We start from the raw sequence: 12,407 nt of genomic DNA, 5'->3' as shown, positions 1-12,407 counted from the left end.
TAATAAAAGCCGTACATGCCCTTGGATGCCAACAATCTATTCTAAAAAGCATCCTGACATCTTAATACAGAAACAGACTGCAGGAACTCTGAAGAGGCTTGGTACTCAAGCAGTTAAGGAGGTGGCAATTTCAACAGATTTCTGCAAAATTCCTTTATTGATGGCCCAGCAGGTGTTTCTTCCAATAAAACACAGAATATTAATGGGCCCTTGATTTACGTTCTAAGCTTGATTTACACAATGGGTTTGTTATGCACCAGTCTTTGTCCCCAAGTATTAATTCTACTGTTTCCCAGCCAGTTGCCTCTAGATTTCCTGAGGAATGAGCAATGATAATACAGCCTGGACCTGTTATTTTGCCAGCATCCCCATTTCATCAATTTATGGCAAGAGGTAAAATTGGCAAGTACAGCAGTGAGAGTAAGGTACACCATTTGAATATTTCTGAGATGAAATCATTCTGCAGGTGTTACTCAGTTTTTCCTCCTGGCTTTCCCCAGAAGGCTATAAAGCACAGTGTCAAGAGAAGATCCAGGTCTTGAGATAACAACAGAGCCTGAGCTCCTGGGGGTGGTGGGGGGAGGGGTAGAGGGGGTTCCTAAGTCCTTGGAAATCCTCAGGTGTAAGGGAAGAGTTTCTCAAGTGCAGACTAAGGGTTAAGCATTTCACAAGAGTGATCTGTCAGCCCCAGATCACCCCAGACTACACAAGGCGGGTACCATTAGCATGGGCATCTTACTGATAAAGAATTGTATGTGCAAAGGGCAAGCAATCTGTCTCAGGTCGCATCCTTAGTACGTGGTGAGTCTAGAACTGTGTCTCTGAAGATTCTGATCTTTCCACTAAATCACACTGCCTCCGGTTACCAGAAGAGACCCTGACTTAGTGATTAGGACGGCTCAGATTTCATTCAGCCTGACTTTAATCACTGTGCTCCTTGTCTTCCTGTTGTAATAGAAGATGGTACCTGTTTCAGCAGCCTATGAGGCTTTGGCCGCTCAAAGGCTGACTCAGCCTGACTTTGCTTATCCCAACAGGACTGACTACAGGGGCAGTGGTGCCTGGCCTGGCAGTTAGATGGCATGCATCAGTTTCTTCCAGCTCCAGGCTGCTTCCCATCTGTGCACTGGGAGCTGGAGAAGTTCTCCATTCTCAACTTGCAGGATTCTACATTTTCGTCAGATTACTCTAGGACATGCACATTTATGGAGTTTAAAATTAACTGGCTCTCTATTCCTAGAATCTGTTTTAAAGTGCCATTAGGTTAGCCTTCCATAAATAAGCAATTTTAGGCTGCACGCAGTGGCTCAGACCTGTAATCCTTGCTACTCAGAAGGTGGAGATCAGAAGGACCAACGTTCCAAGGCTGGCCCAGGTCAAAAAAAAAAAAGTTCAAGAGACACATGGCTGGATATCATGGTGCAAGCCTGTCGTCCCGGCTATGTGAGGAGGTACAAATAGGAGGATTGCAATCCATCCCAGCCCAGGAATAAAGCAAGATCCTATCTCAAAAATAACAAAAGCAAAAAGAGCTGGCACAGTGGCTCAAATGGTTCTCCAGTCCAAAAAAAAAAAAAAAAAAAAAAAGCAAGCTTATGGAATACACATTTGAAATTTAAAAAGATTATTTAAAAGTCAGGCATGGCGATGCATGCCTGTAGTCCCAGCACTATGGAGGCCGAAATAGGAAGGTTGCAAGTTTGAGGGCCAGCTGGGTCTACATAGTGAGAGACCGTCTTAAAAAAAACAATAACAAAAATGGGTTGGGCGCCTGTAATCCAAGCTACTCAGGAGGCAGAGATCATGGTTTGAAGCAGTCCCGGCAAATAGTTTAAGTACCCAATCTCAAAAATATCCAACACAAAACAGGACTGGCAGAGTGGCTCAAGTGTGAGGCCCTGAGTTCTAACCCCAGTACCGCAAAAAAAAAAAAAGCTGAGGCTGTAGCTCAGTGGGAGAGTGCTTACCCAGCATGTGCAAAGCCCTGAGTTTGATCCCAAGCACTGCAAGAAAAAAATAAAAAATGAAGACACCCACTTCTTACATAGTTAAGGCTAACTCGATTAGACAGACACAAATTCAGTTTTAGTTATTAAAATCACTTTGCCTAGGCAGAGGCCAAACAGCATAGTGGGAAAAACATAGCTTGGAGCCAGAATCTGGATTCCAGCTCTGACCCTTAAGCCATGCAACCTGAACCTGCTGCTTATGTGGAGCCTCAGGTTTCCTCATCTGTAAAATGAGATTGATGGCTCTGAGTGTGCAGTTTTAAGGTCTGGAAACAGTACGTAAAAGTGCCAGTGGGACAAGGCAGGCCGATAAACTAGACTATCAAAAGCACAGAGATCATCATTTAGTAATGCCCCACTGAAATTACTCCAAGAAATGCCCGCCTACAAAGTGGGCCCAAGGAGTTGGCTCTAACACCAGCGGCTCTCCATTACCTCTGATCACACACTAGAAACATCTGGGAAACTAAGCATGCAGGTCTGGAACCTCTGGACTGGAACAAGAACCTCTGCAGGTAACACAGGCAATGCCAATGTACTGCAAGTTAAAATCCTGCAAGGCCACTCTGGCCTTTTTTTTTTTTTTTTCCTTCTTCTTCTTTTGGCAGCAGCGTGGTTTGAACTCAGGGCCTCAGGCTTGCTAGGCACGTGCTCTTAATGCTTCAGCCACTCCACCAGCCCCAGTCTATCCTTTCTAGGTCTGCTCTCAGAATCCTAGTCTGCTGGCCTGAAAACCTAAAGTAGCCCAAAGGGACACTTGTGTCCCTGGGGCCTGGCAGACACACATGCTGGGAAACCTGCTAGTGTCTGCGTGTTGATCGGGTTGTTGCTAACAGTAATGACAGTGGATGTAACAAGCTGTCAGACCACTGTGTTAAGAGATAGGGCAACTAACCGAGAAAAGGACTGCAGTGCACCAGCTTAGGTGCCTGGTGTCAGGAAGCTCACTATCAGTGATGAGACCACCTGGACCACTGTCCAGTGAAGTGTGTATGTGCAAAACAAGGAATGTCATGAATGTCATTGGTTCCACAGGAGGCAGAGAGGAGAACCACTCCAGGAGCTCTCGGGCAGGTTTTCAGAAGTGGTGGCTTTGAGCTCAGCCTTGACAGGTCCTTGTTGGACTCAGAAATGTGGAGGCGCTGGGGGCTAAGGATGGAAACCTGGTTACGTTCCTCACCTAGCATGGCTGTGGTAGCCTCAGGGCCACCCTCAGCTTCCCACAAAACCCAGGCAAAGACCAGCTCTTCACAGTCACCTGTTATAGCTCTGCTATCCAACTTTGCACACAAGACAAGGTCACCATTGGGGCTGAAGCCGGCCCCTGACACCTGGGGGTGGAAATGGCTTAAAACACATTTTGCCAACCATCCCCATCCCTTTCTTTTTTTAGTGGAAACAGGAAATGAAAAGACATAGTAAACTATTGGGTGCGCTGTTAAAATGGAAGCTGTTATTTTCATGTCAAATTAATACAAACAAGTTCATTCTAATAGTTTGACTTTATTTAATAATGATTTCAGACTTATGTCACCTCATTATGGCAAGAGCCCTGGAGGTAGTTTTTGGGTCATCAGCCAATTATGTCAGCTTTACTAGAAGTTTTTAGACTATGAGGATCAGAGGAACCAGATCTGTCAATCATGAACCTCTCATGGTACCACACAGTGACAGCTATAAGGACCTTACAGATCTAGCTCTGTTTTGTCATGTTACAGATGGGGAAACCAAGGCCCTGGCAGGAAAACGGATGTGTCAAGTTCAGGTCTCTGAATTCTTTCTCTCCACTTTCAGCTTACCTTCTTAGTGGAGTCTCGTGGGCCTGCTCTCTGAAATAAAAGAAGCATGAGGCCCATGGTCAGACTTTGGAATGAGGTGAGAGGAGGGCAACCTTCAGCTTTCAGCCATTCCGATCCTCTGTATGGGAAAGTCAGCTGAGAAGGGAAGTGACTCACCCAAGGGCCAAGATTAGACTATGTCTCCTTCTTGCCTCTTAGCCTCCTAACAGAAGCTTCCACAATGGACTATAAAAGGAATGGCATATGGTGGCATGGCCAGCTCAGAGAAGAGGATAAGGTTAATGACCTTGAATACAAATGATCCAAAAAATGACTGGGTAAATACTGGTTTTCCTAAATGGTGTCACCTTCTGTGAACTGCCCTGTTTCTGGAGAGAGCACCTGGGAGAATGGAGGTAACTGCAGTTAGAGTGGACATAAAGGCTTTGAGGTGGGAGCAGGATTGTGGCATTCAGACAACCTGCACTTGGGTCCTCAGTAATTCTAAGACTCCTTCTTTGGTGAGGAAGACCACCTCACCAGTGTTCTGGCACCAAACCTCAAAGTGTGCAGGGTCCTCCAGGGCCCTCTTGCCAACAATTATCACGAAGGGGTAGCCAAGCTTGTTGGCATCTTTCAATCTGTTTCCAATACTCAGATGGGTCCTGTCATCCAACACGACCTCCCCATGGAGGTGAGGCACCGCCTCTGTGATGTGATCATAGAGGTGCCCAGAGAGCTCTGAAGTTTCTGCCTCCTTACTACCCTTCTTAGGTGGGATGAGGCAGACTTGGTAAGGGGCCAGGAGGCTTGGCCAGCGGACACAGTCTTCTGTAGAGAGAACTTCAATGGCAGCAGCCAAGATCCGTGTTACCCCCAAGCCATAACATCCCATTTCAGCCAGGGATGGTTTGCCATGGGCATTGGTAAACTGAGCATTGAAAATGGAGGAGTACTTGGTACCCAGGTAGAACGTGTGTCCCACCTCAATGCCTTTGGTTTCCGTCAGCGGTCCCTGACAAGCAGGGCAGTTTGTTTGTGACAAGTCTAGTATCTCCATGTTGGCTGAGAAGTTGCAACTGGGACAGATTGCGAGCCGGTCCTCTCCAATATCCACTGGTAGCTGGAACTCGTGAGACATGTTGCCCCCGATGCTGCCCACATCTGCCTGGGCCTTGATAAATCTCAGCCCCAGTCTGTCAAACAGGCGGCAGTAGGCATCGCACACTAGGCAGTAGGTCTGCTGGGCAGTCTCTGGGGAAGAGTCGAACGTGTACATATCTTTCATGTAAAACTCCCGGCCACGGAGAAGACCAAAGCGGGGCCTGGGCTCATCCCGAAACTTCCTTGTCACCTGGTACAACAGGAACGGAAGCTGCTTGTAGGACAGTTTCTTCTGGGACGCAACCAGGGCTGTAATGACTTCTTCATGAGTTGGTCCTAAGCAGTATTCCTTGCCATGCCTGTCTCTAAGTCTTAGAAGCTCCTTACCCATCAGGTCCCAGCGGCTGGAAGCTCGCCAGAGCTCTGCCGGGCCAAGGGTGGGCATATTGACTTTCTGTCCCCCAATGGCCTGCATCTCCTGGTCTATCACCTGCACGAGCTTCTCCATGGCACGAACAGTATAGGGCAGGAGGTGGTAACAGCCAGGACTTGCTGGGAGGACCAGGCCCACCTGCAGCATCAGCCGCTGGCTCTTACAGGTCAAGCTGTCAGATTTTCCATCCAAGGACAGCACCTGGTCTTCCCTCAAGTTCTGCGGCTGGAACATGCGGGACAGAACCAAGCGCTGCCCTTTCCCTGGGCCACAGGGGTGAAACCTGTGGGGAACATATTCAGACAGCTGGCGGCTGCAGGTGGCCAGGGCAGACAATGCTCTGCATCTTGTCAGCAGGCCTTCCATGACACTCCAGTACAGGGAAGAAAAACCTGGAGAAAAACGAGTTGTGTGGGATGAGCGTTGACTGCATTCTGGCACCAAGAGTGGCCATTCAGGCTGAGGCAGGATAGACAGGATGGATGAGACATGGGAAACAGCAGCCAGGCATTCAGAGACAAACACTATTAATGAACAGCTTCATTAAAAGCACACAGGCAAGGGGGTGGGGGCAGGGGGGAGAAATGAACCAAGCCTTGTGTGCACATATGAATAATAAAAGAAAAATGAAAATAAATAAATAAATAAAAGCACACAGGCATTGTTGTCTTTAAGCCTTAACTCCCTCAATACGCTGCAACACTTAGTAAAAAGGAAGGGGGAAAAAAAACAACAATCCTCTCCCTCTAACCTTTCCAGTTCGCCCAAATAATTAGTGTGCTCTGGAAACTAAGCAAAAATATTGTAAAGAAAAGCATTTATCCTAGAAAAAAAACACTGGGGAAAATGACTCCTCTGGTCACAAAAAATGTTTACAAAGGAAAATATGACAAGGATGGACGTCTGTCATGAAGGGGGCATCTGGCAGGACCCAGCCTCTGCTTACAAGAACGCTCAAACATTTATGTCATAATGACCCAAATTTAATTAACAATACAATCTTAAAATCTTTGGGCCAATTGGTAAGACAGTGTAATAACAAGAATGATTAAATATACCAGGTGTCAGAACAAAGGTGAGCAGTTATCCTAAGGTGAATTTCAGTCAAATCCCCAATCTACTTTTTCACCATAAATACTCCTGACATTAGAGTACTCATTGCCCCTGTTATCACATGTGCCCACACCCATGTCTGGGTTATGCACTATCTTTCTTTTTCCTGGCGGCATTGGAGTTTGAACACAGGGCCTCAAGCTCGCCAGGCAGGTGCTTTACCAGTTGAGCCACTCCACCACCCCTTTTCTTGTGTTGAATATTTTCAAGATAGGGTCTCAAAAACTGTTTTCCCAGGCTGGCTTCGAATTGAGGTCCTCTTGATCTCTGCCTCCTGGTAGCCAGGCGTGAGCCACCGGCACCCAGCATTGCCATACTACCTTTCTATATTTGCTTTACTAACAAACTTTCTTGGTTGAGGTATCCTAAATTTCTTGTTTGCAACATCATGAACTCAGCACCCAAGGGCCAGGTGGAGGCCTCCTCCCTTTCGGAGACTTCCCTGGAACACCACAGATTCTAGTAACAGGTCTGGGCTCTAGCAAGCTCCTAAAACAGGTATTGACTGTGCAGATGCAAATTCTCCCATTTCTCATATTCCTGTACATCAAAGTACTACTTCTCTTAGCATTTCCACTTGTTTTTTTTTAATCAGTATTTTCCTCATTATGAAGACGTAACAACCTACTGTGCAGACACCACTGAGTAGAGTGTGCAGGGCTTTGGAACCCGGGAGCCTGGACTCCAGACAGGCTTCCCCCAGCTGCTCTCTATGTAGCCTAGGACATGTGGCTTAGCCCCTCTGTGGTCAGTTTGTTCATCTGTAAAGTGGTAATGACAACTGGACATTCTGTGTAGGTTTACTTTGGGAATTTAGGGAGTTAGGAAAAGCTCTTAGGACAGTTTCTGGCACATACTAATAGCTTGGTAGATATTTGCTATTTTTGTTATAATTTTAGGAAATTGGGGAAAGAAACTGAAACAATTAAGTCAACTATAATCCCTCCCCTGACTGCTGCTGACATTTTGTTGCAATCCCTTGGCTCTTTTACAAACTCTGTCTCCCTACCTCCCACTTAAGTATCAGTACCACCTGCCTCTGCTCTCCTCCCCGCACACAATCCCTGCTCAGTCCTCATCTCCTCTCTCCGTGTGGCTTCAGACCTACTATCCACCTGACCCTTGGAGAACAGTGCACAGCGATTTGACACTCCAAGTTGCAAAATGAATCCAGCATCTCCTGCCAAACCCATTCTCCCCCAGAGCTGCCATTACTCTGCATGGCACCACAAGCCTCCCTCTACCAAACCAGAAACCTGGGTTCATCTACCCTGCCCCTTGCTCGGCTACATTCACCAGCCCTCTGCTGCCTCTCTCCACAGCTGCATCCTGGTCTAGGCCACTGTCGTTACTCGCCCCCACTGCGGCAGCAGCCTCCTCATTGGTCTCCCGGCTTGCATTCCTGCCTCCTTCCACCCATTCTCCTTGCTGCAGCCATGGGGGAGGCTTCCCATACACAGATGGGCAATATGTATTTTCTTGCTTGGAATGGCTTCCTGCTGCCCAGAGAATAAGGTCTAAGCTTCTAACCTTCAGAGTGTGTACAGGCCACCAACCGTAACCCCAGGAGCTGGCCCTCTCCGGCCTTGTCTCTCTACTGCTCTCTCCCAGTTCCAGCTGCACCACACTCTTAAACACATATGCCCTCTGTGAGAAAGAGCACCCTTTCCCCTTTTTCAGAGCAATTATCTACCTTTTCTCTAGGCTGCAGGATCGCCATCCTGTCCTCTGGGAAGCCTTCCTTGTTTCACTCCCCACATTTCAAAAGACTGGCTTCTCCTGCACAGCCCACTGGTCCCCTATCAAACACTAATCACTGGCTAGGGTGACTGTTCAATGGCTGCCTGATTCCCTCCACACCCTCAGCTCTGTGCAGGCAAGGCCCCGTATAAACTATCACCACTGTATCCTAGAGTGGGGCAGGGGCTTCCTAGACATTGGCCAATGAATACGTATTTTCCTCTCTGATTTTATAAGATAGTCACACATTTCAAATGGAAGTAAAACCTTCCACTGACGGACTGTATAAAAAATGATTCTTCTGCCACCAGAGCTGCTGGTTTTCTGTTGTACATAATCTTCAACGAGCAGGTGCCTTTTTTCTTTTTGTTATATATTTGGGGAACATTTCGCGATGGAATTAATGAGTCAAAGTTTCTTGACTCTTAAGTGTCTTGATTTATATTGTCAAAGTTAGTAAGTACCTCTACTTTTTAGCAGTCCATGGAGCAAAGCCCCGGCAGCACGCTGAGAACAGGTTACCGATGTCTCTCAGCTCTGGGGCTGCAACCCCTGGTGGTTACCTTCAGCAGGTTCATTTCCACTAGATGGTCCCCTCAAGCAGCCCCATCCATTTCCTCTGTTCACTCTAAAAATATTAAAGTGGGGACGGGGGTGTGGGGAGAGGCACGACCACAGAGCTTTCTCATGGAAGTGTGGCCCAGGAAAGGCACATGAGGAGTCACACCTGGCTCCATCACTTATTTGAAATCTGACATTTTGCCAGTGGTCAAGTCAAAAACTCCTTCACCCTTGACTCTGCTAAAGCAAATGAATGTCTCTATGGATTCTTCTCAAGTTTGCCCACTTACTGCTTCAACCTTAGGTTAACCTCTCAATACCACTTGCGACATTACAGTAATCCAGTGAGCCTGAAACTTAACCGAGCATCAGAATCACCGTGGGCTTGTTAAAGCGCCAATGTGGGGAGGCGTGGCTCAAGTGATAGAGAACCTGCCTAGCAAGGCCCTGAGTTCAAACCCCGGTACTGCAAAATAAACAAAACACCACTCCTTTAGGCCCTTCCCCAGAGTTTCTGATTTGGCAGATCTGAGGTGTGGGCAGAGAACTTTATTTTTAACCAATTCCCAGGTGCTGCTGATGCTACTAGTCCAGGGGTCACAGTGGGAGAGCCACTGCAAGGGCCTTGCTGTGCCCCTGTGCTGATTTACACCATAAATCCCCTAAGGGCAATAATTATGTCTATTTTATTCCAAGTGTTATCTGCAGCATCCATCATAGTGCTGGACACAGTGGACATTCAATAAATGTTCTACCAATGAAATTAATGAGTCATATTACTGCTAAAAGGATGGCCGATTCAGTCACTCCACTGTATAATCCATTAACGGCTCCCCATCATAGATTCCTCAGGATGCCATCAAAGCTTTTCATATTTTGCTCTGAACACACCTCTTCGGGTTATCCTACCTTTTCTCTAACATGCCCCAAATTATTCATCCATTACCAGAACAGGCCAACCTTGCGCATCTCCTGGCAACTCCAAGTCATCATTCAGGTTTACTTCCTTCAAGCAGCTTCTCCTACCCCTTCAAACAGAAAGTCACTTCCTTCTCTGTGCCCTATCTGCCCACACCTCCTTATAGTAAACTGTACTGGAATCACTTCCAAAAATGTTTCCAGACATGTGTGTCAGGCATTGGCGTGAATGATCTTTCATGTCCTATTCCTCCATTAAACTATGAGTTCATTCCAGACACTGGTGGCTCACACCTGTAATCCTAGCTACTCAGGAGGCACAGATCAGGAGGATTGCGGTGTGAAACCATCCTGGGAAAATAGTTTGTGAGACCCTATCTTGAAAAAAACCCATCACAAAAAAGGGCTGGTGGAATGGCTCAGGTGTAGGCCCTGAGTTCAAATCCCAGTACTGCGGAGGGTGAGGGGGGGTACCACACACAAAAACTATAAGTTCATGAAGTTTTCCACATTATTGCATTTCAGGGTCTAGTATAAACAATGCCTAATACTTAGGCTATTATTGATATTTCTTAATCAGATGTTAATAAACGAAGACGAAAGTGGTGCAATGATAAAATTAGCTGGATAACTTAAAAGCTTTAAGCACTCTCCCTCTATTAGATATGTGCCAAACAGGAGAATAATTAGGATTCTTAATTTTTAAAGTTTATCCTTTAATATAGTAACTAACGTGTCCAGTGCTTCAGACTCGGGCAAAGTGCCTCTGAGTCATTCACTCATCCAAAACATCTTACAGAGTACCTACTCTGTGAGGCAGTCAGCTCTCCCAAGGCCTTTTCTAAGGTGCTTGGACCCACAGCTGCCCCGAAATCCAAGCAGAAAAACTGTACTCAAAGCTTTTACAGCAGTGCTTGGTACCAGAAGTGTCATAAAGTGTTTACTATGATTATTGTGCACAACTCATAGGCTCTGAAATGTGAAGTCAATCGTGTCAGGCTAGAGCAATGGGACAGGATCTCCCCTGGAAGGCAAGAAACCCAATTCCAAATCCCACGACGTTTCCATCAGGGGACGGGCGACACGTAACAGCAATGGGACTCCACGCCCGGCTCTTAAGAACTGGCTCGGGGGTGACCCTGGTCCAGCCACTCTACTTCCCTGTCCTGTTTTCCCATTCATAAAATGAGAAGGTAGTTTAGTTTCAGCCACCCGGTGATCCCCGACGCCCTTCCGAGGCTGGCCCTTCTAGGAATATGGTAATTCTCAAAGACCACCCGAGGCCGACAAGGGAGGAAGTGCTGCCCTCACGTTTATAGCACAGAAGCCTGAGATCAGCTGACCAGCACTACCCAAGACTCTGAGATGGTAACCGTGCCCCAACTCAAGGACAGGATGCACATGGGAAAACGGACACATAGCTCCTTGCGCCCTGGCGCCCAGAACCCGGCCCTCACTATACTGAGCCATCCCGATCTGCCCTTCACGTGCTCCGGTCTTCCATGCTCACCAAAGGCAGTCGGGACCAGCTACACCCGCTCGTTCGCCACACGGGGCTAGCGCGCCTGCGCCAACTCACCTTCAGCCCGCCTCCTATCCCTCTAGCCAATCGCCAAGCCACACTCAAAGCGTCCAACCGGCGCCCTGGCCCCGTTTCACTCCCGAAGCGCCAGAGAGGTTTGCAGGGAGAGCAGAATGCGCGTACATTGTGACATTTACAAAAGTTCTTACAATAGATCAAATATACCATACTTGAATTCACCCTCTCCAGCATTCCCCCTTATTCGGCTCTTCTCCATGATCATAGATTAGCATAAGCAGCAAAGAGCCCGATCCCCGTTCCGGAAGTGCTCTCTAGGAATTAGGGAGGTGTAACTCTATGGTCTATAACAACTTCCGAGGATTTGAGCCTGGTGTTCCCGCCCACTGCCAGACCCCGCCCCTCGCTTGGAATGGCAGGACCGCTGGCTACCGGGTAACCAGGAAAAATGAGAACCCTTGTCGTTTCTAATCCGTCCTCTGATTGTTCATGCTCCCAATTTAAATAACTTTAAAATTGTGAAAGAGTTGGAGAAAGGCACCTTTATTCCAGTGCCCAGTCCTTAAGATATGAATTCACATTTTCATGCACAAAATATTTTTTGAGCAGTCTTGTACAAGCCACTGTTGCAGACACCAGGAATCGCAGCATTCAGTTAGTTTACATTCTAGAGAGAGAAGACTGTCAATAAACCAATATGAATTTAAGCGGGGCAGGGAAGCGGGCACCACAGAACTCAGTAATTATGACAAATTGGATTTCGATACTTTTTTTTGTGCTATGGAATTTGAACTCAGGGCCCCGCCCTCTCTAGGCAGATGCTCTAAAGCCTTTTATGCTTTAGTTATTCTTCAGGTAGAGTCTCCTGTTTTTGCCCTAGGCAGACCTCAGACCTTGATCCTCCTACCTACCATTCGCCTCCCTTGTGGCTGGGATCACGGGTATAAATCACCACTTCCCCCCATTTTTTTTTTGGTTTATTTATTCATTTATTCATATGTGCATACATTGTTTGGCCCATCTCTTCCCCATGTCCCCCGCCCCCCCTCCTTCTCCCCTTACCATTTTTATTTATTTATTTTTTAAGATAAAGTCTCACTTGTATCCCAGGCTGGCCTTGAGCTCCTCCTGCCTCAACCTTCCACGTGCTGGGATTACTGGTGTATGTAATACACCAGTATTACAACTACTGGCAATACAACTACTTTTTT

General features: G+C 47.1%; 1 protein-coding gene across 3 annotated transcripts; it reads right to left on the bottom strand.

Moving 5' to 3' along the window:
* Positions 1-3,492: 3,492 nt before the first annotated feature.
* Pars2 (prolyl-tRNA synthetase 2, mitochondrial) lies at positions 3,493-11,509 on the bottom strand. 3 transcript variants are annotated; one of them, XM_074080028.1, is made up of 2 exons: positions 11,409-11,509; positions 3,493-5,716 (listed from the first exon to the last, which is right to left on the bottom strand). In XM_074080028.1, the coding sequence occupies exons 1-2, from the start codon at positions 11,428-11,430 to the stop codon at positions 4,260-4,262; spliced, it is 1,479 nt and encodes a 492-aa protein (XP_073936129.1). In that variant the 5' UTR covers positions 11,431-11,509; the 3' UTR covers positions 3,493-4,259. The 3 variants fall into 3 exon arrangements, with proteins under 3 accessions (XP_073936129.1, XP_073936130.1, XP_020030967.1); XM_074080029.1 differs by lacking the exon at positions 11,409-11,509 and adding an exon at positions 11,236-11,386; XM_020175378.2 differs by lacking the exon at positions 11,409-11,509 and adding an exon at positions 11,167-11,226.
* Between the last annotated feature and the right edge of the window lie 898 nt (positions 11,510-12,407).

This window comes from Castor canadensis, chromosome 7, assembly GCF_047511655.1.
Source record: "Castor canadensis chromosome 7, mCasCan1.hap1v2, whole genome shotgun sequence".
Classification (NCBI taxonomy): domain Eukaryota; kingdom Metazoa; phylum Chordata; class Mammalia; order Rodentia; family Castoridae; genus Castor; species Castor canadensis.
This window is presented reverse-complemented; position numbering and strand designations above follow the sequence as displayed.

What these genes read in the sequence shown, in the direction of transcription:
- Pars2 (XM_074080028.1), bottom strand. Translation starts at nt 11,430, where the DNA reads ATGCTGGAGAGGGTGAATTCAA. An exon ending in GCTGGAGAGGGTGAATTCAA is followed by an intron (nt 5,717 to 11,408) that starts GTATGGTATATT and finishes GTTTTTCTCCAG; the next exon opens with GTTTTTCTTCCCTGTACTGG.